This window comes from Peromyscus eremicus, chromosome 23 (genome assembly GCF_949786415.1).
Source record: "Peromyscus eremicus chromosome 23, PerEre_H2_v1, whole genome shotgun sequence".
In the NCBI taxonomy this organism is placed as follows: Eukaryota; Metazoa; Chordata; class Mammalia; order Rodentia; family Cricetidae; genus Peromyscus; species Peromyscus eremicus.
The window spans coordinates 20,334,393-20,361,447 of record NC_081438.1 but is presented as its reverse complement, the minus strand read 5'-3'; the positions used below and the strand labels follow the sequence as shown (position 1 = coordinate 20,361,447).

The following is a 27,055-nucleotide window of genomic DNA, read 5'->3' as shown; positions in this document are numbered from 1 at the left end:
GTCTTAAGCAAGGCCTAAGAGACTCCCAAGCTGTCCTGGAAAAGACCAACAGTATTTGATTCCTCCTCCCTTGATTCCTCATTAAGTGACCATGGATGTCCATGACCAAAAAAAAAAAAAAGCTGAAAAGGACCAAACACCAGAGCCTAGCATGTCAGGCCACTGGCCTCCCAGAGAAAGGCTAAGAAGGATGCTCTGGTCCTCTGAGTAAGGATACTGAAAAGGAGGCTGAGAGGGCAGTCAGTAGGAGAGGCCTTGCTTGTCATGGGAAGGAGAAACATCCTGGTTGAACCCCCAGCACTGAAAGAAGGAAGAAGGGAGAAAAGGAGGGAGGGAGGGAGAAAGGGAATGGAGAGAGGGATGGAGGGAGGAAGAAAAGAAGGAAGGAGGGAGGGAAGGAGGGATGGAAGAAGGAAGGAAGGAAGGAAGAGAGTAAGCAACAAAGAGAGCATAGAGAGAGAGAGAGGGAGGAAAAGAGTAAGGAGAAAAGAAAGAAGGAAGAAGGAAGGAATCTGTAAAGGAAGGTGGGCTCGTGATTCAATAGGGGCCTAGGGCTGTGCTTTGCATGCTGCACCCATCCCTGGTTCTGGACCATTTTCTCTGCTTCTTGGTCGGCCACCATGTGAAGAATGTTCACCTCAGGTCCCACTATCAAGAAATCCCACCATACCTTCACCACTCTGGTGGATGGAACCCTCTGAAATGGAGTCAAAGCAAACCCCGCCCCCTCCCTTGCTTACTGCTCCTCGGGATTTGGTCAGAGTAAGAAGACAAGTCACTAACTCATGTTCCAGGTTCAATTGAAGAGTCCTTGGAATTACAAAACTGAGATCGCAGATTTACCAACTCACTCATGTAAACCTCAAGGTACTGATTGGAGCAAAATAGGACCTCACACTTGAAGTGGGGCCTTCCAGACAGAGCCATATCATTAAAACCCCCCAATCGCTGTAATGTTCTATCAGACAGCTCCCTTGGGTGGAGGACCAGGAGGAAGCTGTGGCACCACCAGCTTACACAATTGCTCTGTAAGGGGATGACTATTTCTATTGCCTACAGACAAGTTTGACTGTCTCTAAATTCATGGCTCGACTAGAACCATCACATCCCAGGGGGGCACATTCCCAGGAAGAAGACAAAGTTGTCGGGTGTTGATGATACAGGTCAGTCTAAACTTCCAGGATGGGTGTCCATATGGACTCCAAGGTGTTAAATCAGAGATGACAGAGCATGACATTGCAGAAAGTTTCTCACGCAACAGGTGCACATACACCAGGAATTCTGTTGACTTGAGTAGCTGGCAGGGAGTCACAGTTCTGCTTAAACTCAGCATGGCCAAACTCTCATTAAGATTGAGGCAGCAGGCTGAGGAAATGGGACCATGAGAGCTCAGCCCCAACTGGGCCATCTTCATTAACCTATCATCAAGGCTCAGGGGACATCACGGAAGAGAAGGCAGAAAGAATGTCAAGGCCAGAAGATGGAGGGGAGTGTCATGAGAGGCTGTCTTCTGGACATGGGATGCTATGCCACTCATGGGCTCACCACAGCTGGAGTTCACTATACAAGATCAAACCTATCAAAAATTCTAAGCAATGTCTGGGCATAATAGTGTATGCCTTTAATCCCAGCTCTTGGAGCAGAGACAGGTGGATCTCTTTGAGACTGAGGGCAGCCTAGTCTGTGTAGTGAGTTCCAGGACAGCCAGAGCTAGATAGTGAGACCCTGTCTCGAGAAAAAAATAATCTAAGAATGGGGGGGAGGGCTCTTGGAGCCACACCCTTCACTAAGAAGCTACTGTCAAATAACAGTTGCTAGAGAAGAGTCATTCTCTTTTGAGGGCATGGCTACTGGTAGGTTACCCATGCTCCAATGGACAGCTCCACACCTGTGCATACATATGCAGCACTAACAGGACTAATTGGGTTATTTTTAAAAGTGAAAAAAAAGATGAAGACAGGAAGTCAGGAGGGTGGACTTGTTGGAGAAAAATCTAGGGGAGCCGGAGGGGATAAAAGGAGTAGATATGATCATATTTAACTGTATCCATGTGTAAAATGCTCAAAGAATTAATAAAAAACTAAGCATTAAAATACATAAACTAAAGCTAACCTTCACAGCAAGAAAAAAGAAAAAAGATCGAGATAGCTGAACTTTCTGGTCATGGTGGCAGAGAAAGCATTGCCTAAGATTATGGGAATATGAAGGTCAAGAATATCCATTACCATTACACATCCCAAGCAGGTCAAAGAGATCCTCCCCTCATCCAGATCGAGCGACCCACTATCTTCAGCTTTTATGTTTCATACTAGCTGTTATAGTTTCAATATGAAATGTGCCCCGGAAGCTCAGGTTTTGAACACTCGGTCCCAGGCTAATAGTGTTGTTCGGGAAAAGTGGTGACCTTTGAAAGATGGACTATCCCTGGAAGAAGTGGAGATGAGCTATGAGTTTTGTAGCCTGGAACCCCACTTTCCTGTGCCATCTGTGTTCTTAATCTGTGGAAATGTAACAATCTGTACCCCAAAGCCCCAATATGATTATCCATACCTCTTCCACTCAAACCTGTGAGCTAAAATAACTTTCCTTCTAAGTTGCTTTTTCTCGGGTATTAAGTTAGGTTCAGTGGCAAGAAAACTTCAGGAAAACCATGTTTCTGAAGATAAATTGAACAGACATTAGTAAACAAAATATTTATGTACTGACTTGAAATAACGAAGTGTTCAGTGGCTGAAGAAATGGCTCAGTGGTTAAGAGCACATATTGCTCTTGCAGAGGACCTGAATTCAGTTCTCAGCACCAATTTGGGGCAGATCACAAACACCTGTAATTCCAGCTTCCAGGTATTGGATGCCCTCTTCTGGCCTCCATGGGTACTGCACCCACATGCACATGCATATACTCACATTGTTAAAAATAAATCTTTAAGCCAGATGTAGTGACACATGTCTTTAATCTCAGCACTTAGGAGGCAGAGGCAGGCAAATCTCTGAATTCAAAGCTTTTCTAGTCTACATAGCAAGTTCCAGGCCAACCAGGGCTACATAATGAGACCCCGTCTAAAAACAAAACAAAAAAACTCAAAAACAAAAAAGTAGAAAATCCTTAAAAATAAATAAATCTTTTTAAAAAAAAAAAAAAGCTGCCAAATTGTTCGTGTATATGTGCACATATGTTTGCATATGAATGTTCTCTTTAGGTTGAATTCAGACTCACAATCTACCTGCTTCAACATCCCAAGTGACAGAATTACTGGTATATGCTACCACACACGGAGATAATGAATACTTTTAATGGATAACTGTCCTAGTTTGCTTCTGTGTGGCCGTGATAAAATATTGTTCAAAACTAACTTGGTGAGGGGCATGTTTATGTCATCTTCCAGGTAACAGACTACCATCAAGAGAAGTCAGGGCAGGAACTCAAGGCAGGAACCTGGAGGCAGGATCTGAAGCAGAGACCATGGAGGAACGCTGCTTACTGGCTTGTACACCTACCTTCTTTAATGCAGCCGAGGGGCAGTGCCATAGTACACTGGGCCCTCCAACATCAATTAGTAATTAAGACAATGTCTCACAGTCAGGCCTAGAGGCCAGTCTGAGAGAGGCAATTCCTTGTTGAGATTTCCCTCTTCCAGGGGCATGAAATTGACGACTGAGACTAACTCTAACAGAGACTCACAGAGGGATTCCGTCACTTCACAGCTACTTTTTCCTGTGACCCAGCCATGGTTCTGTTTCTCATGATCTCAGTGGTTTGCCTCAAAATTGACCCCAAAATGAATTTACTCACCATAAAAACAAGCAAGTTCATGCATAATAGACATCAGATAAATGGTTTTCAATTGAACAGAACTGAATGAAATTCACCACTTGGGCAGTTGTGAACTCAACACAAAAATACACATAAATAAATGAAACCTCCAAACAGATCAAGAGACAAAATAAATTGTCAGACTCCTATCATGCAGTGAGAATGACATAGAATTTAGAATTTAGAGAGACCATGTATAAGTCGGGAAGGAGGAAGACAAATACTCTGTTTGGCTCAAAGAGGAAATTTAGAACTGGAGAGATGAGTCAGTGGATGTGTGTGTTTTTGTTGTGCAAGCCTGAGGACCCGAGTTTGAATCCCCAGGACCCACATAAAAAGTAAGGCACAGCTGTGTGTGATTTTAACCCCAGCATTGGGATGTGGAGACAGATGGAGCCTAAGAGTTCACTGGCCGGCCAGCTTAGCTCAAACAGTGAGTTTCCAGTTTGGTGACAGACTCTGTTGTAAGCCAATGAAGTGGAGAGCAACAGAGTAAGACACCCAGCATCCTTGCTCTGGCCTCCACATGCACACACATGGACATAGGCACTCTCACACACACACATGTATGTATCACATACACACACACACACACACACACACACACACACACACATACACACTACCCCAAATTCTGTTTGGAAAGGTGAATCTTTGTTCTCTAACCACAGGAGAATGAAGTACCATTTGGAAGAGAGAGGGGGTTACGTTACAAAATGTGAGCGGGTGAGCGGGGGTGAGGGCCATGGGCTGCTGGATCTATTATTGCAGAGAACTTTCTTCCAAGCCAGTTTGGCTCACTCTAGATGACCAACTTGTCTTGTCACAACCACTAGAAACATAGAAAGCAGTCAAAAGTTACCTCTTAAGTCTTGAAAATACCATGTCCTTATGCCCCAGAGAAACCTGCAGGGGCCATAGCAGCTGCTCTGAGGACTGAGATTTGAGAGAAGTGAATGAGGAGATTGCAGAGCTCACAGGAACTCGAAAGCAGCCATTCTCCACACACTTGTATGAAATATTTCAGTGTGCTTTCCTCCCTCCTTCTGTGTGTGTGTGTGTGTGTGTGTGTGTGTGTGTGTGTGTGTGTTTCAGTGGTGACTGAACCTAACCTTGTGTATACTAAGCTAGCACTTCAACAGTTACCTCCACCCTCAGCCCTCTTTTTACTTTGTATTTTCTACACCTGCTCAAGCTGATCTTGAACTTGGGATGCTCCTGCCCCAAGCCCCTGAGTATCTAGGATGACAGGCTGAGGTAGTTTTCAACATGACTGCTCTGCCAATTCTTCAAGGACGGTTCACAAATGTTATGTCACTGCTCATGTTGCTGTAACCAGAGACGAGACAGAACCAGAACCAGCTTGAGTGTGGAAGGACTTATTTTGGCTCATGGTTTTAGGGTAGACAGTCCATCACGGTGGGGAAGGCATGGAGAGAGGAGAGGGAGCCTGTCTGTTCACATCTAGCTAGATCAGAAAGCAAGGAGAGGGCGAGAGTGGGAGAGAGAGAGGGAGGGAGAGAGAGAGAGAGACAGAGAGAGAGAGAGAGAGAGAGAGAGAGAGAGAGAGAGAGAAAGAGGGAGGGAGAGAGAGAGGGAGGGAGAGGGGGAGAGAGAGAGAGAGAGGGGAAGGGAGAGGGAGAGAGGAAGGGAGAGGGAGAGGGAGAGGGAGAGGGAGAGGGAGAGAGAGGAAGGCTTGTGCTCAGCTGACTTTACCCTTTTTGCCTCTTTTTGTTTAGTTGGGGACTCTAGCCCAGGGGACAATGCCACCCACATTCAGAGTTGGGGTGATAGGAGGATTTTTTTACTCATCCGTCAACAATCCCCCAAAACACCACTGTAAATACATATGAACACGCCTTTTATTAATGCCCTAGGCATTTGTGTATGTGTATATGTGTGGACGTGTGTGAAGATATACACAGGTGTGCAGGTGCATTTGTGTATATGTGTTTGTGGTAGCCAGAGGATCATCTCCAGTGTTGTTCTGAAGGAAGCCATACACATTGGCTGGCTTTTTGTTGTTGGAGGGAGGTGGGTGTGTGTATGTCCATCTGTCCCTCTGTCCATCTGTCTGTTTTGAGACAGGGTCTCTCACTTGTACTGAAACGTGCCGATCTGATTAGGCTAGTTGGCCAGGGAACCCCAGGAATCCACCTGTCTCCACCTCCACAGTAGTCATATTACAAGTGCGTGCTACCATGCCTGGCTTTTTAATGTGGCCTCTGAGGATCAGACCAATGTCCTCATGCTTGAGAAGCAAGGGCTTCACTGACTGAGCCACACACCACCCCCATGCACCCCTAGGCATTTTTTCAATGCAATCAACTTGACAATCAACATGATCCATCACAAGGTGAGAATGGGGAGTGGAGTCCAAGGTCCAAGAAAGAACATTTCCAGTAAAAAGCCAAAGAAAGCCCTGGGCAAAGCACAGAAGCTTTTGAGTTTTTAATTATGAGTAACAGTTTAGAACACGTAAGACACGTGCACACATGTACATACACACACACACACAAACACACACAAGTCAGTCTCAGTACTGACAGCCAACTGGCTGCAGACCAGGAGAGTAATTCCAGACCCTTCCTGCCTGTCTTCCATTCGACCCTCTGGGACCGTCTGGCTGAGCCTGTGTGGAGGACATCCAACAAGTTTCCCTATCCAAAGAGGCTACTGTTCGAAGGCAGCCAGCACGGTACCCTGCTGCCTGGGAGCCCCTGATGAAAACCATATGTGACGATTTGGCAGGCACAGACTAGCTCAGTCAGTTCCAGTGAGGCCCCGTGCTCAAGGTATGACCTCATTGTCAGGCAAATCAGCAGGCACCCCAGAAAAGTATGGCGGGTGTGGGGGTGCAGATTTGCTCTTAATCATGTCCACATTTCCTGCTGTCTCAGATGTCCGGGTCTAGAGCCAGAGGGATGTGGTCATCTTACACTATGAAACCTAGGCCCTCCTCAAACACTCTCTTTTATCTCTCTCTCTGTGTGTGTGTGTGTGTGTGTGTGTGTGTGTGTGTGTGTGTGTGTGTCTCCAGAGGACTACCTCAGCTCTTGTTCAAATACCATCCATCTTTTCTTTTCCTTCCTTTCTTCCCCCTCCCTCTCTCTCCCTCTCCCCCTTCTCTCCCTCTCTCTCTCTCTCCCTTTCTCTCCCTTTCTCTCTCTCTCTCTCTCCCTCTCTCCCGAAACAGAATCTCTTGCTGGATGCATCCAAGTAGGCTAGGCCGACAGGCCAGTGACCCCCAGGGATCCACCTGTCTCTGTGTCCTCAGTACTGGGATTACAGTTGTGCACCAATGTATGTATCATTTTAGTTTGTTTCATTTTTAATGGGTTTTCGGGATTGAACTCGGGTGCCTATGCTTGCCTGATAATCACTTTTTCTTAATGATCTCTCATTCCAGCCCCTTTGAAAGTTACAATTTTTAACTGAACTACGAACATTTAATAAATCAGGACCAATTAGTGTTTATCCTGCAAACACAAATTTTAGGCAAGCGCATTAATGACACAACTATCTCCCCGGCCCTTTCTATTTTATTTTACTTATGTATCTTTTGGCATCACCCCCATAAAAATATCTGCCATCCCACATGCTCCACCTCAAAGAGGAACAAAGTCAGAGTCAACCTGGGACCGAATTACTATGGCAGACACTCAGGTCTAGAAGTGAGGAGGGACGAATATAAAACTCCATTCTAATTTCTTAAAAGCAGATTGGCTCAAAGGGCCTCATTAAGAGAACAGTCAATCCATCCATCTCCAGAACTTGGCAGCCCAGAAACTTCCTGTCCCAGCGTTAGTAATAAAATGCCTAAAGACACACATTTCCCCCTCCAACTGGGCATTTTTTTAAAAACTTTACCCCTTTCACATTTAGTCATTATTCTCATGTAATTAGCAGTACATTTTTTCCAGCAAAAAAAAAATAATAATAATTTTTAAGGAAGCTCGTGCCTTAAAAAAAATAAATTAATGTAGCTACTTGCACAAGATACAGCCAACAACATTGGCCAACAATCCTATGGGCAGCACTGATTAGACTCTGGGGGACAAAGAGAAGGGACATGAAGGGAGGAGGGTGACATGTCAGAGGCTATCTGGGGGAATGGGAGGGACAAGGTGGAGCATCTATGATCAAGATGTCTTGTTTGTATGTATGACACTGTCAGAAAATAAATAAGATACTCTATTAATGTAATAGCAAAATAAATAAGGGGCTAGAGAGATGACTTGGTGGTTAAGAGGATGTGTTGCTCTTGAGGAACCTGGGGTTCAGTTTCTAGCATCCACCTGGAACTCCACCCCTAGTGGATTGGACACCCTTTTTTGACTCCATGGGCACCAACACACACACTCATACACACATAAATAAAAATGAAATAAGCCTTTAAAAGTAAATCAGTATAGGCTAGGCATGATGGTACACATTCGGGAGGGTAATGCAGGAAGCCTGCAAGTTTTAGAAGAGCCTGGGCTACAGAGTGAGTTCCAGGATAGCCTAATGCTGTGGGATGTATGGCAAATGTGTTGCTGATTAATCAATAAAACACTGATTGGCCATTGGCTAGGCAGGAAGTATAGGCGGGGCAAGGAGGAGAATAAAGCTGGGAAGTGGAAGGCTGAGTCAGAGAGACACTGCCAGCCGCCACGATGACAAACAGCATGTGAAGATGCCGATAAGCCACGAGCCATGTGGCAAGGCATAGATTAATGGAAATGGATTAATTTAAGCTGTAAGAACAGTTAGCAAGAAGCCTGCCACGGCCATACAGTTTGTAAGCAATATAAGTCTCTGTGTTTGCTTGGTTGGGTCTGAGTGGCTGTGGGACTGGCGGGTGATAGAGATTTGTCCTGACTGTGGGCCAGGCAGGAAAACTCTAGCAACAGCCTAAGGTTCAGAAGAGAACTCTGTCTCCAGAAGTACCAGAGCCCAAAATCCAATGAAATGAAATCAAATCAAAAGTATTTTTACCTGGTCGGCCTCTGTGAAATGCCTGGTTAGATAAGTCCCTGGTTCAATAAATTGATAGAAACACTCTAAACACTTGCTTCAATGTTCCGCCAGCAAAATTCATAGGATTGTGACAAATGGCTAGTAAACTGGTAAGAGTCAAGAATCTCTTATACAGAAGATGGAGCGAATGGCTGAACATGTCTTCCTGAGCTCCCTGGAGAATGTCCCCACACAGGGTCCTACGGGGCTCCAACCCTTATGCAATCAGACAGGATCTTCAGTATCATGAAAATGCTCCGTGGGCTGGAATGGAGCAGTTAATGCAGTATTGGCCCATTAGGTGTGATGGTTCATCTTGGTTGTCAAATTCACAGGATCTAGAGTCATCTAGGAGACACAGTGCTGAGCATGTCTAAGAGGGAGCTTCTAGATTCGGTTAACCGAGGCAGGAAGACATATCCTAAAAGTAGGTGGCCCCAACTCCACAGAGTGGGGTCCTGGATTGAGTAAAAAGGAGAAAGTGAGCTGAGTGCCAGCCAGCATCCATCTCTCTCTGCTCCCTGACTGTGGATGTCATAGGACCAGCTGCCTCACACTTCTTTCACCACGCCTTCCCCAACAGGATGGACTGTGAGCCAAAATTAAAATAAATTCATTCCTTCAGTTGCTTTTGTCAGGTATTTATCTCAGTAAGATAGACAGACAGACAGACAGACAGACACACACACACACACACACACACACACACACACACACAAACGCGCGCGCACGCACACCTTTCCAAATAGTAACTTTCACAATACTAGGACAAAGACCTTGTCTCAAAACAAAATTTAAAAAACAATTAAAAACCAATAAAACTATCTTAATTTCACAAACAGAGGTATTGATTAAAATGTTTACCCTGGCAGAGTATGTTGGTGTTATTGGTGTATCCCTAGAATTCTAGCACTTAAGAGGCTAAAGCAGCAGAATCGCCCTAAGTTCAAGACTAGCTGGTGCTTAGAGTAAGATTCTGTCAAAAAAAAAAAAAGACCCCCCCAAAGTATTTTTTTAATACTTTGTGTGTTTGTGTCTGTCTGGAGATATGTGCACATGAGTTACGGGTGGTTATAGGCTGCCCAGTGTGGATGTTGGGAACCAAACTCAGGTCCTTTGCAAGAGCAGCAAGCATTCTTAACTGCTGAGCCGTCTCTCTAGCCCCAATAATTTTTAAACTAAAAGACAACAATACCTTCTTAGATCTAGAAACATTGGTATTCAATAACTTTTTAGTAAGGCAGGTTTCTTGGTGTAGCATCTGTAGCCCCGTGACTCCAGAGGCTGAGGTCTAAGGGATCACCATGAACTTGAAGCCATCCAGGGATACATGTGGCAAGATCCTATCTCCAGAAAAAAAGACAAATTAAAATAAAACAACAAAGGATGAAGTAAGAAACTGTCCTTCTGGGGGGCCTCCTCTGAAAAGAGGATAGGAGAAATGGAAGATAGGTTTTGCTGTAGGCTCTTGGCCCCAGCATTTCAGAACTATTGCTACAACAGAAAACATCATCGCATCGGGCCTGCAGAGACCCAGCAAGTCACCATCCATAGAGACGTTTTAGACATCCACAGCTGTACTTCATTCATTCACCATGTGATCTCCATTGTCACTGTCCTCCTAACACATCATGCAGAGGAACAGGAGAAAGCCAAACTTAAAACTGGCATAGAGACCATGCAAGCAGTCCCCTACCGGATTGCTCTGGTTTTCTTTATGTTTCTGTGATTAAACACAAAAATAAACCACTCTGATCAAAGACAGTTTAGGGGAGGAAATGGTTTGTTCATCTTACACTATCAGGTCACAGTCTGTCGTGGAGGAAAGTCGGGGAGGGAGCTCAAAGCAGGAACATGAAGGCAGGTGTTTTAGTAACTTGCCTTTGGCTGTGATGAGATACTGTAAACAAAGGCGACCTTTGAAAGAGTTTGCTTGGGCTTATGGTTCTAAGGGATAAGAGCCCATCATGGTGGGAAGACATGGAAGCAGACAGACATAGTATGGGAGCAGGAAGCTGACTGATTGTATCTTGAACCACAAACAGAAAGCAGAGTGAACTGGAAATGGGGCAGAGCTATAAGCTTTCAAAGCAGATCCCAAGTGATGTAAGTCTTCCAGCAAGGCTCCAACCTCCTAAAGGTGCTATAACCTCCCCAAACAGCACGACTTACTGGGGACCAAGTATTCAAATACATGAGCCTACGGGGATCATTTCTCATTCAAAGACAGCTGGACAGCATGTTCTTCCACAAAGAAAACTGTGACTCTGCAGTCACCTTCCCTCAACCCCCAAATAGGTGGAATGACAAACCTGTACCAACAGGCCCAGCTGCAACAGTTGTCTTTTTATCTGGCTTATTGTGCTGTTTCTTCCTAACTCAAACACTCCTTTCTGGAGGGAGGCTCTTAAGATCCAGGAAATAAATGAAATTTACAAGTCTCAGGAAGTTCCTGAAACTCAACAAGATTTACAAGGCACTTCCCCAACATTATACAAGCAGTAACAACTGCAGGAGAAAAAGGAGAATCTCCTACCAGCTTTGCTGCCTGTTAAGTAGTGGTGAGAGCTTAAGTTCCTAGGGTGCAGCCATGTTTTGGGGACCAGAAGGACAGCTCAGTCAATAAAGTACAGGTCACCAGAATGAAAGTTTAAAAAAGTAAAGCCACAAACATAGAAGCACATTTTTGTAATCCTAGCACTGGAGGAGTGGAAACAGGAAAATCCCATGAAGAATCGTTTCCCAGTCATGAATCTTGAGTCCTAATGAAAGACCCTGTCTCAAAAACTAAGGTGGGTGATGCCTAAAGAATGACATTCAGGATTGACCTCTGACCTCTACACATACACGCTCAAATGTGCTGATATACCCACATGTGCAAACCCATGTATACATGTGTGCAAACACACACAAGCTGCCTTTAAAACAGGAGATAGGGGACCAGAGAGGTGGGTCAGTGGTTAAGTGTTCACCCCCAAGCATGAGCACCAGAGTTTGAATCCCTGGGACCCACATAAAATGCGTGGGTGCTGTGGACTGTAATTATAGACTCAGAAGGTGAAGATGGGATTCCCATGGCATGTGGCTAGCTAGACTAGGTATGTTAGGAGCTCTGGGTTTGATTCAGAGACTCTGCCTCAGTGAACAAGGTAGAACAATCAAAGATGATTCCAAACATCATCCTGAAGCCTCCACACACATGCACATACACACATGCAAACAAGCATACACATACATGCACACCACATGCATGGAAACAGACAGGTTAGATTTATATTATTTATAAGTCTCTCTGTATGTGTCCACGCATGTGTGCATGTGTGTGTGTGTGTGTGTGTGCATTAGTGTAGCTTCTGACAGAGGTCGGAGATGTCAAGTCCCCCTAGAGCAGGGTGATAGATGGTGGGGAGCCATCCAACATGGATGCTGAAAACAGAACTTTTGTGGAAGAGCATGTGTTCCTAACCACTGAGCTCTCCACCCTTGAAAATGGGAAAATAAGTAAAATGAGAGGGGAAGGAAAGGGGAGTCTAATTATTCCACCAACCAAATCAGCTTCATCTATTCCTGTAACTGTCCCAAACCATCCCTGCTCACACGGCCCTGCTGGACAAACCCAGATCAAGTTCAAGTTTCCATTCCTAACGTGTAAACTGAGCCCGGGATTGTACACATCCCAAGCCCAGGGAATGAGGTGGGAGGCGCAGCTTGGCGGTACTAAGCAGGTCTCACCGTCCATGTCCAGACGCTGCATGATGATAGCCAGCTCCACTTCACTCGGCATGTACCCCAAAGAGCGCATGGCCATACCCAGCTCCTGCTTGGAGATGAAGCCATTTCCATCTCTGTCCAGAACACGAAAGGCTTCTCGGATTTCTGCAAGGAAAAAGCAGAGAAAGTCCACCAGTCACGTGACCGCCTCATTGCACTCAAACCACGGGTGACTAACAGGTAGCGTCTGGCTGTACCAGGAGGCAGCTCGCTGCTTTTCTTGTTGCTGGGATTGGACACGTGATAAAAACAATTTAAGAAAGAAAGGGTGTGGCAATGCGGCTCAGTTGATGCAGGGAGCCACAGGGTTCCATCCCCCTCACTGAATAAACTGGGCATGCCCAGTAGTAATCCCAGCCCTCGGAAGGGTGGAGGCAGCGGGATCAGATGTTCAAGGATATCCTAGGCGACCTAGCAAAGTAGAGGCCACACTGAGCTACATGTAATCCTATCTCAAAATAATAAATAGATAAATAAAGTGGAGAAATGATGGAGGAAGAACCCCGAAGTCAATCTCTGACCTCTAAATATGTGCCCACCCACATACATGATCACACACACACACACACACACACACACACACATAATTATAAAATAAAACGTTCAAAGAGAGGGGAAGAAAGAAAGGGCCAGAGAAAGAAAGGAGGGAGAGAGAGATGGGAGAGAAAAAAGAAAAACATGAGGCAGACGGCCCTAAATATCCGCACACACTGCAGCAGGGATGGTCGGGTGGGGATCCCAGCAGAAAATTGCCTCGGTGGAGGGAGCGGCTGTCTGAGTTTTGCAGAAATGACAGGGTCAGGGGGAAAGTGTGTGAGAGTCCCCCTGCTGCTGCTGGCGACATGCCGTGTTTAATAACCTCAGAGGACAGGAGGTGAGAATCCCACTGTTTCTATTTCATCCTTCTAATCTGCAGTTGTTTTATGACTATAAACAGCCCCAGCTCAATACGAATGTCACAGAGGGTTGAAACGACTTTAATCACTTTCTCCCGCGTCTGGAAAAGAACTCGACTCCGCTATGGCTAGGCTCCATTTCAAATGGCAGGAAGTCTCCCACTCTTTACTCTGGGTTATACCTACTCTCCCTACCCCCACACCCCCGGAACCCCCAAAGCTGGCAGTCCTAGGTCGAGTGAACATTTCCCACCATGTCTCCCCGCGCCCCCCTTGCAAGGCACGAGAAATTTGAGATCAGAGTTTAAAGAAGAGAGGTCCATCCCGTGTATCAAAAGAAGGATGGATCTGCAGCAGCTTGGAGTTGCTCCAATAAATCCAGCATAGGGAGGCTGCCGAGTAGGCTCAGTGGTTAAGAGTGCTTGCTGGCTGCTCAACGTGAGTACCCGGGTCCATGATATTTGTCTCTCCCAGTCCCGATTATTTCACTCAACCTTCAGCTCCCTCCAAATACATAACTCAACTCTTCGTTAAGGTAGTGTAACACCTTAACTATGTACTACATTTCCTTTATCATTTACAGACGCACATAGAGACTGGGTCACTATTCAAGCTATTGTGACTAGTGGTCCACAGACTTCAATTTTCATTCCTTTGGGCAGATACCCAGGAGTACTAATGCTAGATCATAAATTATGAATATGTGGGGTGGGAGGAATATGTGCACACAGGTGCCGTAGGAGGCCCAAGGGAGCACTTGATCAGCTTGAGCTGGAATGACAGGCAGCTGCGAGCTACCTCATGTGGGCCCTGGGAATCAAAGTTGGGTCTTCTTTAAGAACCGTATGTGTTCTTAACCACTGAGCCATCCCCCCAGCTGTTGTCTTTCATTTGTGGAAGACCTTCCATATCGATTTCCACAGTGCCTGCAACTGTTTATATTCCTATCAACCCACCTCCCTCTTATCTGAACATTTGCATTAGATTTGGATTTTGACCACCCAGACCATCCAAGACAATCTCACATTTCAAGATCCTTAACTCGATTACACCAAAGAATTCTTTCCAAGGAAGCATTTGGAATTCCAGGGGATTTGGACTTTGGCATCCCTAGGGCTGCTTCCCGGGTGATTATAGTCTTCCATCCCGAGATTCTTCCTCAAACAACTTCCTTTCTTTCCTCCTTCCTCCCCAAAGACACACTCATCCTTAGAGATCACTTCTAATTTCCTTTCTGTTGCCATCACAAAGCACCCTGACCAAAAACGAACTAGGAGAGGAAAGGGATTTGTTTGGGATCATTGCTCCAGGTCAAGGTCCATCACTCAGTAAAGTCAAGGTGGGACTCCAGCAGCTGGACGTGTCCACAGTCAAGAGCACACAGAAACGAATGTGCCCAGGCTACCTGCCTGCTAGCTATGCTTAGCTGGCTCTCTCCAGTCTCCTATAGCTCAGGGTCCAGCCCATGCCCTGGTGCCACCCAGAGCAGGCTGCGTCTTCCCACATCAATTAACAATTAATCCCCCCAGACAAGCCCACCGGCCAACTTAATCTAGATGAGTCCTCCCTGAGACGCTTCGCAAATGATTCTCTTGTATAGAGGTTGCATATGGTTGATAGTTACAAAGCAGGCAGCTTACATAGATCCCAGAAAAAAATGCCTTCGCTGGCCACAGCTATGCCTGTCTCTCAATCTGCTAACTATTCAGCAAGCCATTCACCCCTTTCACATGACATCCGGCATGCTCCAGCACTGTATGGAGGCAAAAACTGAAGAATGCCTGAGGCTTGCTGGCCACCAGCCTAGATGCAAGTGTAGTGAGAGACCCTGTCGAGAGAGAGAGAGAGAGAGAGAGAGAGAGAGAGAGAGAGAAAGAGAGAGAGTGACAGAGCAGGACACCCACCCAAATTGTCTGGCCTCTGTGCATATGCACAGGCATGCACACCAGTGTGTGTTCAATGTGCACACGCATACACACACAAAGTAAAGACAAGAAAGAAATTATGTTTTCTCTCAACTGTCTCATCACAGACTTCATCTCCATGTGTTCCCCACCCATACTGTAGGGGGCGCTAGACAGAGAGCTAGCAGACTAATTACTGCAAATGCACCAGTCTCAACAGATTAAGTACTATAGGACTGAAAAACTGGAGAGATGGCTCAGTGGTTAAGAGCACTGGCTGTTCCTGTAGAGGACCTGGGTTCAAGTCCCAGTATCCACATGGCAGCTCACAACTGTTTGTAATTCTAGTTCCAAGAATCTGATACCTTCTTTTGGCCTCTGTGGGCACCAGGCATACAAGTGGTACACAGATACACAAGCAAGCAAAACACCATACACATTAAATAAAACTAAATAGAATTAAATTAAAAATAATAAAAGAGAATTATGGGGCTGGAAAGATGGTTCTGCAGTTAAGAGTGCTTACTGCTCTTGCAGAGGACCCAAGTTCAACTCCCAGCACTGAGGTTGGATGACTAACAACCACCTATAACTCTACCTCCAGGACATCCAACATCTTCCCATGGCCTCCAGGGACACCTGTACTTGTGTGCACATATTTACCCACAGACATACAGGCATATAATGTCCCTGAAAAGAAATCTTAAAAAAATAAGTACCATGTATTACTAGTAGTTTTTAATCGTTTATTAATACTAGCTCATCATGTGGAATGCTTTCTGCAAACACATGTGGATCCAGCAGAGAGAGAGAGAGACCAGCCTATGAGCAACGACTCCAGGCTCCTGGCCAGGCTTAGTAGCTAATTATGTCGGCAGCCAAAACCAGAGGTCTCAATTTGCTCCTGTGTAAAATGAGCTGGGTTGGCTATGAGGCCCCCGCAGCTCCTACCAGCCCTCCCTTCTGTGGATCCACGAACATCGTTAAAGACTCTGAGAGAACAGGAAGCTGGTGTTCTCTTACATACCTTATTAATCTGCCCTCCCCTCCAGCCTCTCCTTTCCTTCCCTGGATAGAATAAAAACAAGTTTTCAATCATATCCAAATTCTTCGTCTGCATTTTTAGTCCTTTCCCATCAGCACAAGTTTCCATGCCCAGTCCCACATACACTGAAAAAAAAAAAAAAAAAAAACTCAGTCATGGCAGAGAGCACCAACAAATGCCAGAGCTTCATGCAGCTTGACTCCAGCCTCTGGAAATGGCAGGATGCACAGGCAGGATCTCCTAAAGTGTTTCAAGACAGCTGGTCCAGAACCCAGCGCCAAAAGTGGATGTTCTAGTTTTCTTTTTGTTACTCTGATCAAACACTCTGATCTAAAGCAACTTAGGGGAGGAAAGAGTTCATTTGTAGACATCTCCAGGTTACAGTCCATCACTGAAGGAAGTCAGGGCAGGGACTTGAAGCAGCAGCCATGAAGGAATGCTTCTGTCTCACTCTCAGGTAGAGAGAGAGAGAGAGAGAGAGAGAGAGAGAGAGAGAGAGAGAGAGAGAGAGAGAGAGAGAGACAGACAGCTCAGGACCACTGCCCAGAATGGTATCACCCACAGTGGGCTGAGCCCTCTGACATCAATTAAGACAGTGCCCCCACAGACATGACCATAGGCCAATCTGATCTAGGCCATTCTTCTGTTGAGACTCTCTAATCAAATGACTCCAAAGTCATTTGTGACAAGTGGAGAGTTAAAGCTAGCTAGGACAGTGGGAGAAGTATTATCTCTTTCCAGTCTTGGTAGTGACATTTTTATACTTGGTGACAGAATAGTCCATAGGACAGAAGATCATGTGAGATAGTGACAGGGCTCATGGCTGGAGTTGTGGATAGATGGTTGCCCATTGAACCTCTCTTTCTCTGGACTACTCCTTCCCATGGGTTCATCTCCCACATCATATCATTCTCACATAATTTTGAACATTTTCTGAGGGTGGTAATACACCAAACAGGGTAGTTCTCTTCCATTATGGTTAATATTGTCAACATGACAGTCTCTAGAACCATCTAGACTCTATATATATCTCAGGGTTTGTCTTGATGTTTCTAGATCAACTTAATTGAAGTGGGAATAACTGTACACTGTTGGTGGCATAATTCCATGGGTTGGTGTCCTAGACTGAAAGAGAGAAAGTGAGCTGAGTACCAGCAGTCCCCTTCCCTTCTCTCCCTCCCTCCCGATTGTGGATGCAATGTGACCAGCTGCTTCACACTCCCGCCATGGTGCCTTCCCTATCAGATGGACTATACCATCCAAATGTGACCAGAAATAAACCCTCCCATCACTAAGTTGCTTATTATCAGATAGTTTATCCCAGTAATAAGCAAAGTACCTAGTACACCTTCCATATTAGTAAATTTTGTCATCACCTTGATCAGAAGACTTCAGATGAGAGGAGATTTCTTTTGGCTCATCATTTTACAGGGTCAATCTATGATCACTTGAACCCATGTATCTGGGGAAAAAAATCATGGTGGCAGATGTGTGTGACAGAGGAGAGTTCTTTACTTCTCAGCTAACCAGGAAGCAGAGAGTGAGACACAAAGGGACCAGGCATAAACATACCCACTAGATCCCAGGCCCAAATCCCTGCCCCCAGTGACCTACATCTTCTAACTAGGTCTCACTTCCTAAAGTTTCCATAACTTTCCCCAAATAGCATCACCATCTGGGGGTACATTTCCTATTTATGATGCTGTCTGTTGCAGAGTCCCACATTCCTCCTGTGGACTCTCTACATGCCCCAGCTATCACTGTGAACTTCAGCCTGTATCCTTAACATTGAACAGACAAGAGTGTCCTCGTGAGGAGCGGGTCTGTGGTCAGAGGTCGGTAGGTCAATGCTGTCCTTGTCTGATACTATAACCATCTGGACAGGAGGGAAGCTATTCCAAAGAAACACTTCACCTCTCCCTTCAGCTACCAGATTTTTGGAACAATGGACTTTCTCCAGGAGTGTCATGCTAGGGAAAGGAAAAGCTGGGGCCTTGGTGCCAGGCAGTTCTGACTACTTATCAGACCACCCTGCAGGAGAGACTGAAACCTAGAAAATGAGGGGTCAGGGATGGGTGGGACCACATCTTGCTATATGCATACCCTTTATTTAAACCTAAAACTCACATCATGACCCTGAAGATGGACTTGCAGGCTCACTGGACCCCTTCTGACCTCTTCCCAGTGAGGCTATTATATTCAAAAATCTCCCTCTTCTGTTTGTCGCCATTAATGGTGCCTTTAATTAGACTGCTGGCTGGACCTGGCTTGTTAGAGGGACTGTCAGGGCCCAGGCTCTGACGATCTGTGGTAACAACTGCATAAGATACCCGCTCCTGATTCTGACTGAAAAAGTATGCTGTGTGTACACTGTGTCTGCGTGTTTGTGTATCTGTGTGTGTGTTTGTGTGTTGTGTATGTATTCACACACAGGTGCCTGAGGGAGCATTCAATAATGTCACTTTGTTTCAAAGGATCCAAGAAATGGGGGAGGAAACGAAACACAAAGCTAGAATCCCATCACAGAGCTCCTGGAAATTCAATCTCAGAAAGCTAAAGCCAGCCAGACTGGAAGAGACAGGTAATGTGTGCCTCTTTTTATTCTTATTAGCAGAGCAGGGCATGGAATGATGCTCGTAAAACCAACAGAGACATTAGCGCAGACAGGACCCCTTTGTGTCTGGCTTACAGCACCAGTCAGCTCTGGCTCCGCTTTTCCTTTCATATGAAGTGGGGACCACAGCTCCAACATCTGGGAATAAGCCACGAGCATGTACTCTTTACTGATCCTCCTTTGGTGGTGGTGGTAGTGGTGGCGGCGGCGGCAGCAACGGGGTGTGTGTGTGTGTGTGTGTGTGTGTGTGTGTGTGTGTGTATTGAGAGGGGCTGGGGTTGCTTGTGCATCAGAGTTAGGTGAACATGTTGTGCTGGTATCTGGGATTCAGTCTTTGATTCCCTCCCAGTCTTGAATGCATGATTGGGCTCCATGAAACCCCAGCACCTCTAAGACGCCTTCATAAGCTGCACAAGTGATGTCTGTGATGGTGATAGGAGAGTGTTCGTATTTCATTTCTGTTGTTGTGATAAAATATCCTGACCGCCTCCCCCACCCCCCAAAAAAAAAAAAACAACAACTTAGAGGAGAAAGGCTTTGTTTTAGCTCACAATTCCAGGCTATAGCCCATTATTGCAAGGAGGTCACAGCAGCAGGAGCTTGGAGTACTAATGACATCATATCCACGGTCAAAAAGAGAGAGCAATAATGACATAATGCTTAGCCCTATCTCTACATTTACACAGTCCAGGACCCAAGCCCAGGGGATGCCGCTGCCCACAATGGGCACTTTTTCACATCTCAATGAACAGAATCAAGACTATGCTCCACAGACCTACCCCTATAGGCCAACACTATGTAATGCATCTTTCATGAGACTCTCTTCCCAGATTTCAGAGGATGCTAGGTTGTATCAAATTGATAATTAGAAATTGATAATTTCTGTAACCATCACAGAAAAAGATGGAGCACTTTATAATCTACATTGTGAAGAGCATATTTGTACCTTGTGCTACAGAAAGAAATCTTCATGTGAACCCTGTAAGAAGCCCCTCAAATACATACTACTAACTATTTAACCATTTGTTTTTTTCCGAGTTACTTTTGATGTGTATGATTTTTCAAGGGAAATTCGAGACTCGGTAGCCTTGATATTTGCCAAGCCCCTGCTACACAGAAAATGGGGGTGGTATGGGGGGAAAAAGCACCAACAACATGAATCTCAGCAATAAGATGGTCAGACAAGACCAGAGGGGAAAGACTGAACTTTGGAATGACTTGCCATGATGGTTGGTGTTTAGAATTGTCAACTTGAAACACCCTAGAATCACCTTGGAAGAGATTCTCAGTGAGGGATTGTTTAGATCAAGTTGGCCAAGAGGCATGTCAATAGGGGATTATCCTGATTGTTAAGTGATGTGAGGAACCCCAGCCTGAAAGTGGACAGCACCATGCCCTGGTTTGGGATGCTGGACTATATGAGTAGAGAAAACCAGCTGAGTGGTAAGCAAGCATACATTTATTTGTCACTGAGAGTGTGACAAGCTGCCTTAAGATCTGGCCTTGACTTCCCCACAATGATGGACTGTAACCTGCCATTATGAGCCATAGGTCACATTTATCAGGTGTCATCACATCAGCAGAAGTGATACTTGAAGACTGTCTGAGTCCACTCCCTATATTAACTATTAATGATGAGACGCAACACGGGTCTTTTAGAATGGTAATGTCTTCTCAGCTTGCTGACTCTCTGAATAAAGCTCAATTTACAGATTTCAATTCCCATCTCTGCTTTTTGGTTTCTCAAAGAATCGGGCAACACCTACCCAATCCCAGTTTCAATATCACGCTGTCCCACTGGCACATGGAATAGAAAAGCATACATAATAAGACATTTCCCGAGAGAAGGAATCCAATCACTGCCTGTGCAATTGTCCAGAAGCCAAGTCTGAATTCCCAAGGAGATCCAGCTGGGCCTCTCCTTAGAGTGATGCTCATGTATCCCAAGGGCCTTGGATAGAAAGGATCTTGCTGTATAGCCAAAGAGACTGACTTCTTGTTTTGCAATAATATTTTTCTTATAATTATCCCCTTGTGGAGGTGAAAGGGCTTACAAGGTTCCTCCCCACCCCCCACCCGGAGGATTACTAGAGACTCAATGGCGGCTTAGAGGAGGGGCTTACAATGGCCCACCCCTCTCTGAGGATTTATAGACAGCTTACAGTTGCTGGAGAGGTCATAAGGCTCTGCCCCTCTAAGGATTTATAGTCAGCTAATAGTTGCTGGAGGAGGGAGTGACAAGTTCTTCAGTGGTCTAGCCCATTATGCTGCCTGCGGTCTAGTAAACAACCACACCCTAGTAAACAACCACACCCCACCCTCAACCCAGGAGCCTCTACATAGCCCTAATGAAACTCACTGGGTCTCACATCCCATGAAGGTAGAAGGAGAGGAGGAGTGGTATGGGAGAGGGAGGAAAAGAGTCAACAGGAGTTGGGATGTGATGGACAAGGGTAATATGGGGTAAATCAAAATGCATTAAACATGTATATGAAGATGAATGAATGAAACCTATTTGTGTATAATCCATATATACTAAAAAAATATTTTAAAGTTACCCATGACTGGCACTAAGATCTGTGTATATCCAGATTCAGTGTTCTGGCAAAATCTTGCCTCCAAACTACTAGATCTTCATAAAGATACAGCCAGGTGAGACAGGGACAAGGACAAAGGTCCACCTATCACAGGGAAGACAGAGTCAGCCATTGGGAATGCCATTACTAACACCCCGACTTTGGGAACCAGCTGCCATTTACAACACCAATTTGCAACTTCAAGTCAGTAATGAAGAACAACCAGTTTCTGAGCACGATTCCCACAGGATGCAAAAATCTACTCATTTTCTGTGGCCTTAGGAAGAATGAGAGCTTTCATTTATGTGTATGCATGTATGTGTTGAAGGGGTTTATACGTTCATGTGTGTGCACATGTGTGCATGTATGTGGTATACATGTGGATGTGTATTTGTGTGTGTGTGTGTGTGTGTGTGTGTGTGTGTGTGTGTGTGTTGTAAATGACAGAAGTCAATGTCAGGTATCTTCAGTTGCATCCCATGTTTTATTCACACAGGGGCTCTCACTGAACCTGGAGCTCATTGATTTGGTTAGACTGGTTTGACAGTGAGTGGCCTGGATCTACCTGTCTCTGTCCCAAACCACCAGTGGGATTATAGATGCCTTCCACCACACCCAGCATTTTATATGGGTGTCAGGGATCTGAACTCAGGTCCTCAACTGATCCTGCTGAGCCATCTCCCCAACCCCAAATGACGGTTTTCACTGCATGAAGAGAGTAATGGGACACATGTTTTGTAGATACATGTCATTGAAAAATTGCAAAATTGGAAATATCCAGTTCCTGGGTGAGGTAACTATGACCCAGAAGATGCAAGATACAGATGTGCAGGTCTTTATTCAGAGAAAACAATGAAGCGGGGACTGATTTGTGGGTCAGGAGAGGTGGTTCACGGATTATGAGTGTGTACTGCTCTTGTAGAGAACCTGAGCTTGGGTCTTACCAACCATGTCAGGTAGCTAACAACTATGTGTAACTCCATCAGCCTCTTCCGGCACTTCACTCAGATATACATACCTACAAACATAAATATAAGTTTAAGAACAATAAATATTAAAAAGAAAAACTTAGGAGGGGTTTCTACCTTCTCAAAGAAAGGTCAAAAAAAGAAAAAGCAGATTTGGAGATGATTAACACAGTTATTCACTCCACAAACAGCTGCTGTTTGCTTACTATATATCAGATACTACATTAGGAGACATGGTTGGTGAATAAACCCTTCCAGGCTTCAAAAGTCTAATCTAGGTGGCAAAAAGAGGTTGACCAGATGTCCATTGGCAAGAATAGCAAATGGAGTGATTCAAGATCTCACAGAATTCCTTAGGATAAAGACACACTCTACAGAAAAAGTGTTGTGTCAGAGGTGGTGGTGAGACACAGTCCAGCCCAGGAGTGAACTGAGGAATTCCTTCTTCCTTAGAAACGTCTACTCAGGTAAGGCCAGAATCTTGACTACACTACACAAAAGACTATCAAGATGAGTGTTCTAGTTTCATTTATTTTGTTGTGATTAAAATAGCCTGAGCAAAAGGGACATATGAGGAAGAAAAGGTGAGGTTCCAGGATACAGTCCACCACTGAAATGAAGTCACAGTGACCTTCATGAAGTCACATGGACCTTTCCAGAGTTGCTCTCACTTAGCTTTCTCCCCAGATCAGGGCACAGCCCATGAAATGGTGCTGCCCACATCCAGGGTAGGTCTCCTTATATCAGTTCACAATCAGGGCAAGTCCCCACAGACATGCTCACAGGTTAACCTGGCCTAGATAACTACCCATTAAGACTCTCTTTCTAAGTGATTTTAGATGTGTCAAATTGAGAGTTAAAACTAGGCAGCACAATGAGTCAGAATGACATAAAGCTAGTGAGTGTATTCATAGCCGGGAGAGTATACATTTTAACTGAAGCAGAGGAATTTAGAGATAGAGACAATTAGGAATAGGAGAGTACACACTGAACACATGGGCAGAGAGTTCTCAAGAGGGAGAGTCGCTTAGATGTCTCTAAGTGGTAGGTACAGAGGCTGGGGAGATGGCTCAGGGGAAAGGGGGCTTGCAATGCAAGCATGAGAATCTGAGTTTGGGTCCCCTAAATCAACATAAAAGCTAAGCATAGTAATGCACATCTGTAACCCAAGCACTTGGAGGCAAGGACGGATAGATACCTGAAGCTCATTGGCTAGACAATTTAGACATATTGATAAACTCCAGATTCAGTGAGAGACCCTACCTCAAACACTAAAGTAGAGAGAGATTGAAGACGACAGTTGAAATTGATTTCTGGCCTCCACATATGTGTGGACACATATGTGTACACACACAATTTGTAGCTTTCTAAGTTATTTTGCTCAAAGGGTGTAATTTACAGCAAGATTTAAAGATTAAGTCTAAGAACTAAGGAAGAACATATATGAGCTATTTTACTTATTTCTCTTAAAGAATCTACACACACACACACACACACACACACACACACACACTTTGTAAATGTAACTGTAAGATTTTACAAAGTGCACTGTTTAGGTTTCAGGATGAGAGGGGAATGTTAACACACTCAAGGCTACCACACACAGTATGTCCCTATGTAAGCACAGTATGTTGACACAAGCCAGGCTCATCTAGGAAGAGGAAACTTCAATTGGGAATATGTCTCCATAAGATTGACATGGAGGCAAGTCTGTGGGGCATTTTCTTGGTTCATTAACTAAGGTGGTACCACACCTGGTCAGGTGATCTTGGATGCTATAAGTCATAGGTAGGTAGCAAGCAAGCCACTAAGCAATGCTCCTCCATGGCCCTCTGCTTCCAGTGCCACCTCTGACTTTCTTTCATGATGGACTACAACTGTAAGGTGAAATAAACCCTTTCCTCCCAAAGTTGTTGTTGGTCATGGTGTTCATCACAGCAAGAGAAAGCTACCCAGGACAGTCGTTTTAAACATCCTTGTTTGAGACATCTTTAGGAAAACAATTGCTGCATCATAGGCAGTTTCAATTTTTTCCCTTAAGATTTCTTTTACTTTTAATTGTGTGTGAAGGGTAGTACACATGAGTGCAGGTGTCCACAGAGGCCAGAAATGATTGATCCTCTGGAGCTGGAGTTTCAGGTGCCGTGAGATGCCAACATGGGTACTGAGGACTAACCTCAGGTCCATTATGAAAGCAGTACCTGCTCTTAACCAATGAGCATCTCTTCAGTCCCTGGTAGGTTTATCAATTGTGCTGAAGCCTTTCACTCCCAGCCAGATTCCAGAGGGAGGGTTTAATTCTTTGTTTCCACGCCCCCTCTTTTCTCTTTTCATCCTGCCTCAGTTGGGAGTCACACTTGAACCTTTGGAATCTTAAGGTCGACGAGGTGGAATAAAGAGACCGCCAAAGCACAGCCATGTCCACATGACTGTCTACACAATGGGAAGAAACAGACTTAGAAGTGATGGCGAACTGTACTTGGACCACTTGCATAGGTCTCCACAGCCCCTAGGCTCTAGCCTGCTAGCCATGCACTGACAAAGGATGCTCTAAGCATCTATTAATAGAAGATTCTGAGAACACAGATGATCCTATTCAGGGTTAGTGCTGGACATGAAGAAGTAGACACCCTGCTGACTATCAAGAAAGTGAGGGTCTATGGCAGAAGGAGAACTTTTGAGCTGTCTGCCCCAACCCCACCCTAGTCTCTCTCTTTCTCCCCACTCACCATCTGTCCATATCACTTGGCTCTGGGAATTTTGTCTCTTGCCATTTTACATAGACACCCTCTAGACCAACTAATCTCATACATATTTAAATCTCATTCCCCCTACCTCCTTTCAATCCTGAATGCCAGCCAGGGATATGCAGCCTGTTTCTGGCCTTGGTGGGCTTCCATGGGCAATTTCTGTTCTATTTTGCTTTGTTCTTTTACTGTCGAGAGCAGTATTCCATCAGCTTTAACCTACCTGAAATGCTGAACTTGGTTTAGCCTTGTCTTGCTGGAGTATAAAGTTTTAGATCAAGTTACCTCTCTCCTAGTATATTTTCAAAGCTCTATTCATTTTACGAATGTTTTGCCCACATGTATCTATGTGCACCACATGTATGGTTGGTGCCTGTGGATGTCAGAAGAGGGAATCAGATCCCCTAGAACAGGTGTTATAGTTATGAGCCACCTTGTGGGTACTGGAACTCGAACCCAGATCCACCATATGAGCAACAAGTGTTCTTACATTTCTCAAATGCCTCTTCTAACGTTTTTGAGGGTGGATATTGAGAAAGGGGTCTCACTGTATGTATTTCAGGGCTGGTTTTGACTTTGTGGTGTAGCTGAGGATAGCCTGGAACTTTTGATCCTCCTGCCTCTGCTTTACTAAGTGCTGGGATTATGCATGTCTACCACCATTCCTGGTTCTTTTTTCTTTTCTGAGAGGGACAGAAAGATAGAGATAGGGGGCTAGAGATCAACCTTGGTTGTGGTTCCTCAGTTATTGCCCACTTCGTGTTTTGAGACAGGGCTTATCCCTGGAACGTGGGATGGGGGAGTCCTTGATTAGGCTCGGCTGACTGGCAGGCAACTGAGCCTTGGAGATCCACCCATATCCACCTCCCCAGTGCTGGGGTTATAAGCACGCACCACCACACTGGGCTGTTTTGTTTTAGAAATGATTCTGTGGATAGAACCCAGATCCGAATGTTTACAAGGCAAGCATGCTGACTAAGCTATCTTCCTGGCCCAACAGTCCTGAAATCCTTAGAAATGCCTCCAGCTTTTCAGGTGCCTATGCTACCATTACCCCAAAACAGTACTGATTATTCTTCACATCCTGACATACCTGCTTAGTCTTGGCTGGTTAACACCACCACTCAGTTATTGAAAGGCATGTTCTTTTGGCCGTGATGTAGTAAAAAGGGCCAGGAACTTGGGGACACCTGAGATGCATGGCAGAACCAAGTGACAAAAATCAGGATGCAAGCCTGTCATCTCTGCCTTCCGTTTGTGTCTGTTTCCTTTACTTCGGTTCAGAATCCTATTTGATTCAGCGTTAGCACGGTTAGCCACTCAAGGGGTGCCTGTCTACCTAACCTAACTCACCTCCCTTTGAAGCTGAGGGTGCCAGGCTACATCTCCTCCTAAACCTGGAATCATCTTGGATTCCAGGAACAGCAGATGTTAACAGGACCCTCCTCCCAGATGAGGACAACTGTCCATTATGGAGAGGGTACGTTGGGGGCAGGAACAATCCTCTCTCCAAAACTAGCTTGCCCCACCCCCACCCTAAGCTATAAAGATTTCTTTGGAACACCTTACAGAACCAGAGTTGAGACAATAATAGGCAAATCCTTACTGCTTAATTATGCACACCTTTCCACCTTGACCCTAGTCTCATGTCAGTACCCCAAAGATGAACAAGAGGTCACCTCATGGACTCCTCTATCTGTTCCCCTTCCTCTGTGTGCAA

At 45.2% G+C, this 27,055-nt stretch overlaps 1 protein-coding gene across 1 annotated transcript in view; it reads right to left on the bottom strand.

The window, feature by feature from the left end:
- Positions 1-27,055, bottom strand: part of Caln1 (calneuron 1) — a 421,108-nt gene that overhangs the window by 215,319 nt on the left and 178,734 nt on the right. Inside the window, exon 3 of the mRNA XM_059249886.1 lies at positions 12,547-12,690. Within this exon, the coding sequence (XP_059105869.1) occupies positions 12,547-12,690 (144 nt within the window). The remainder of the gene's footprint in view (positions 1-12,546; positions 12,691-27,055) is intronic.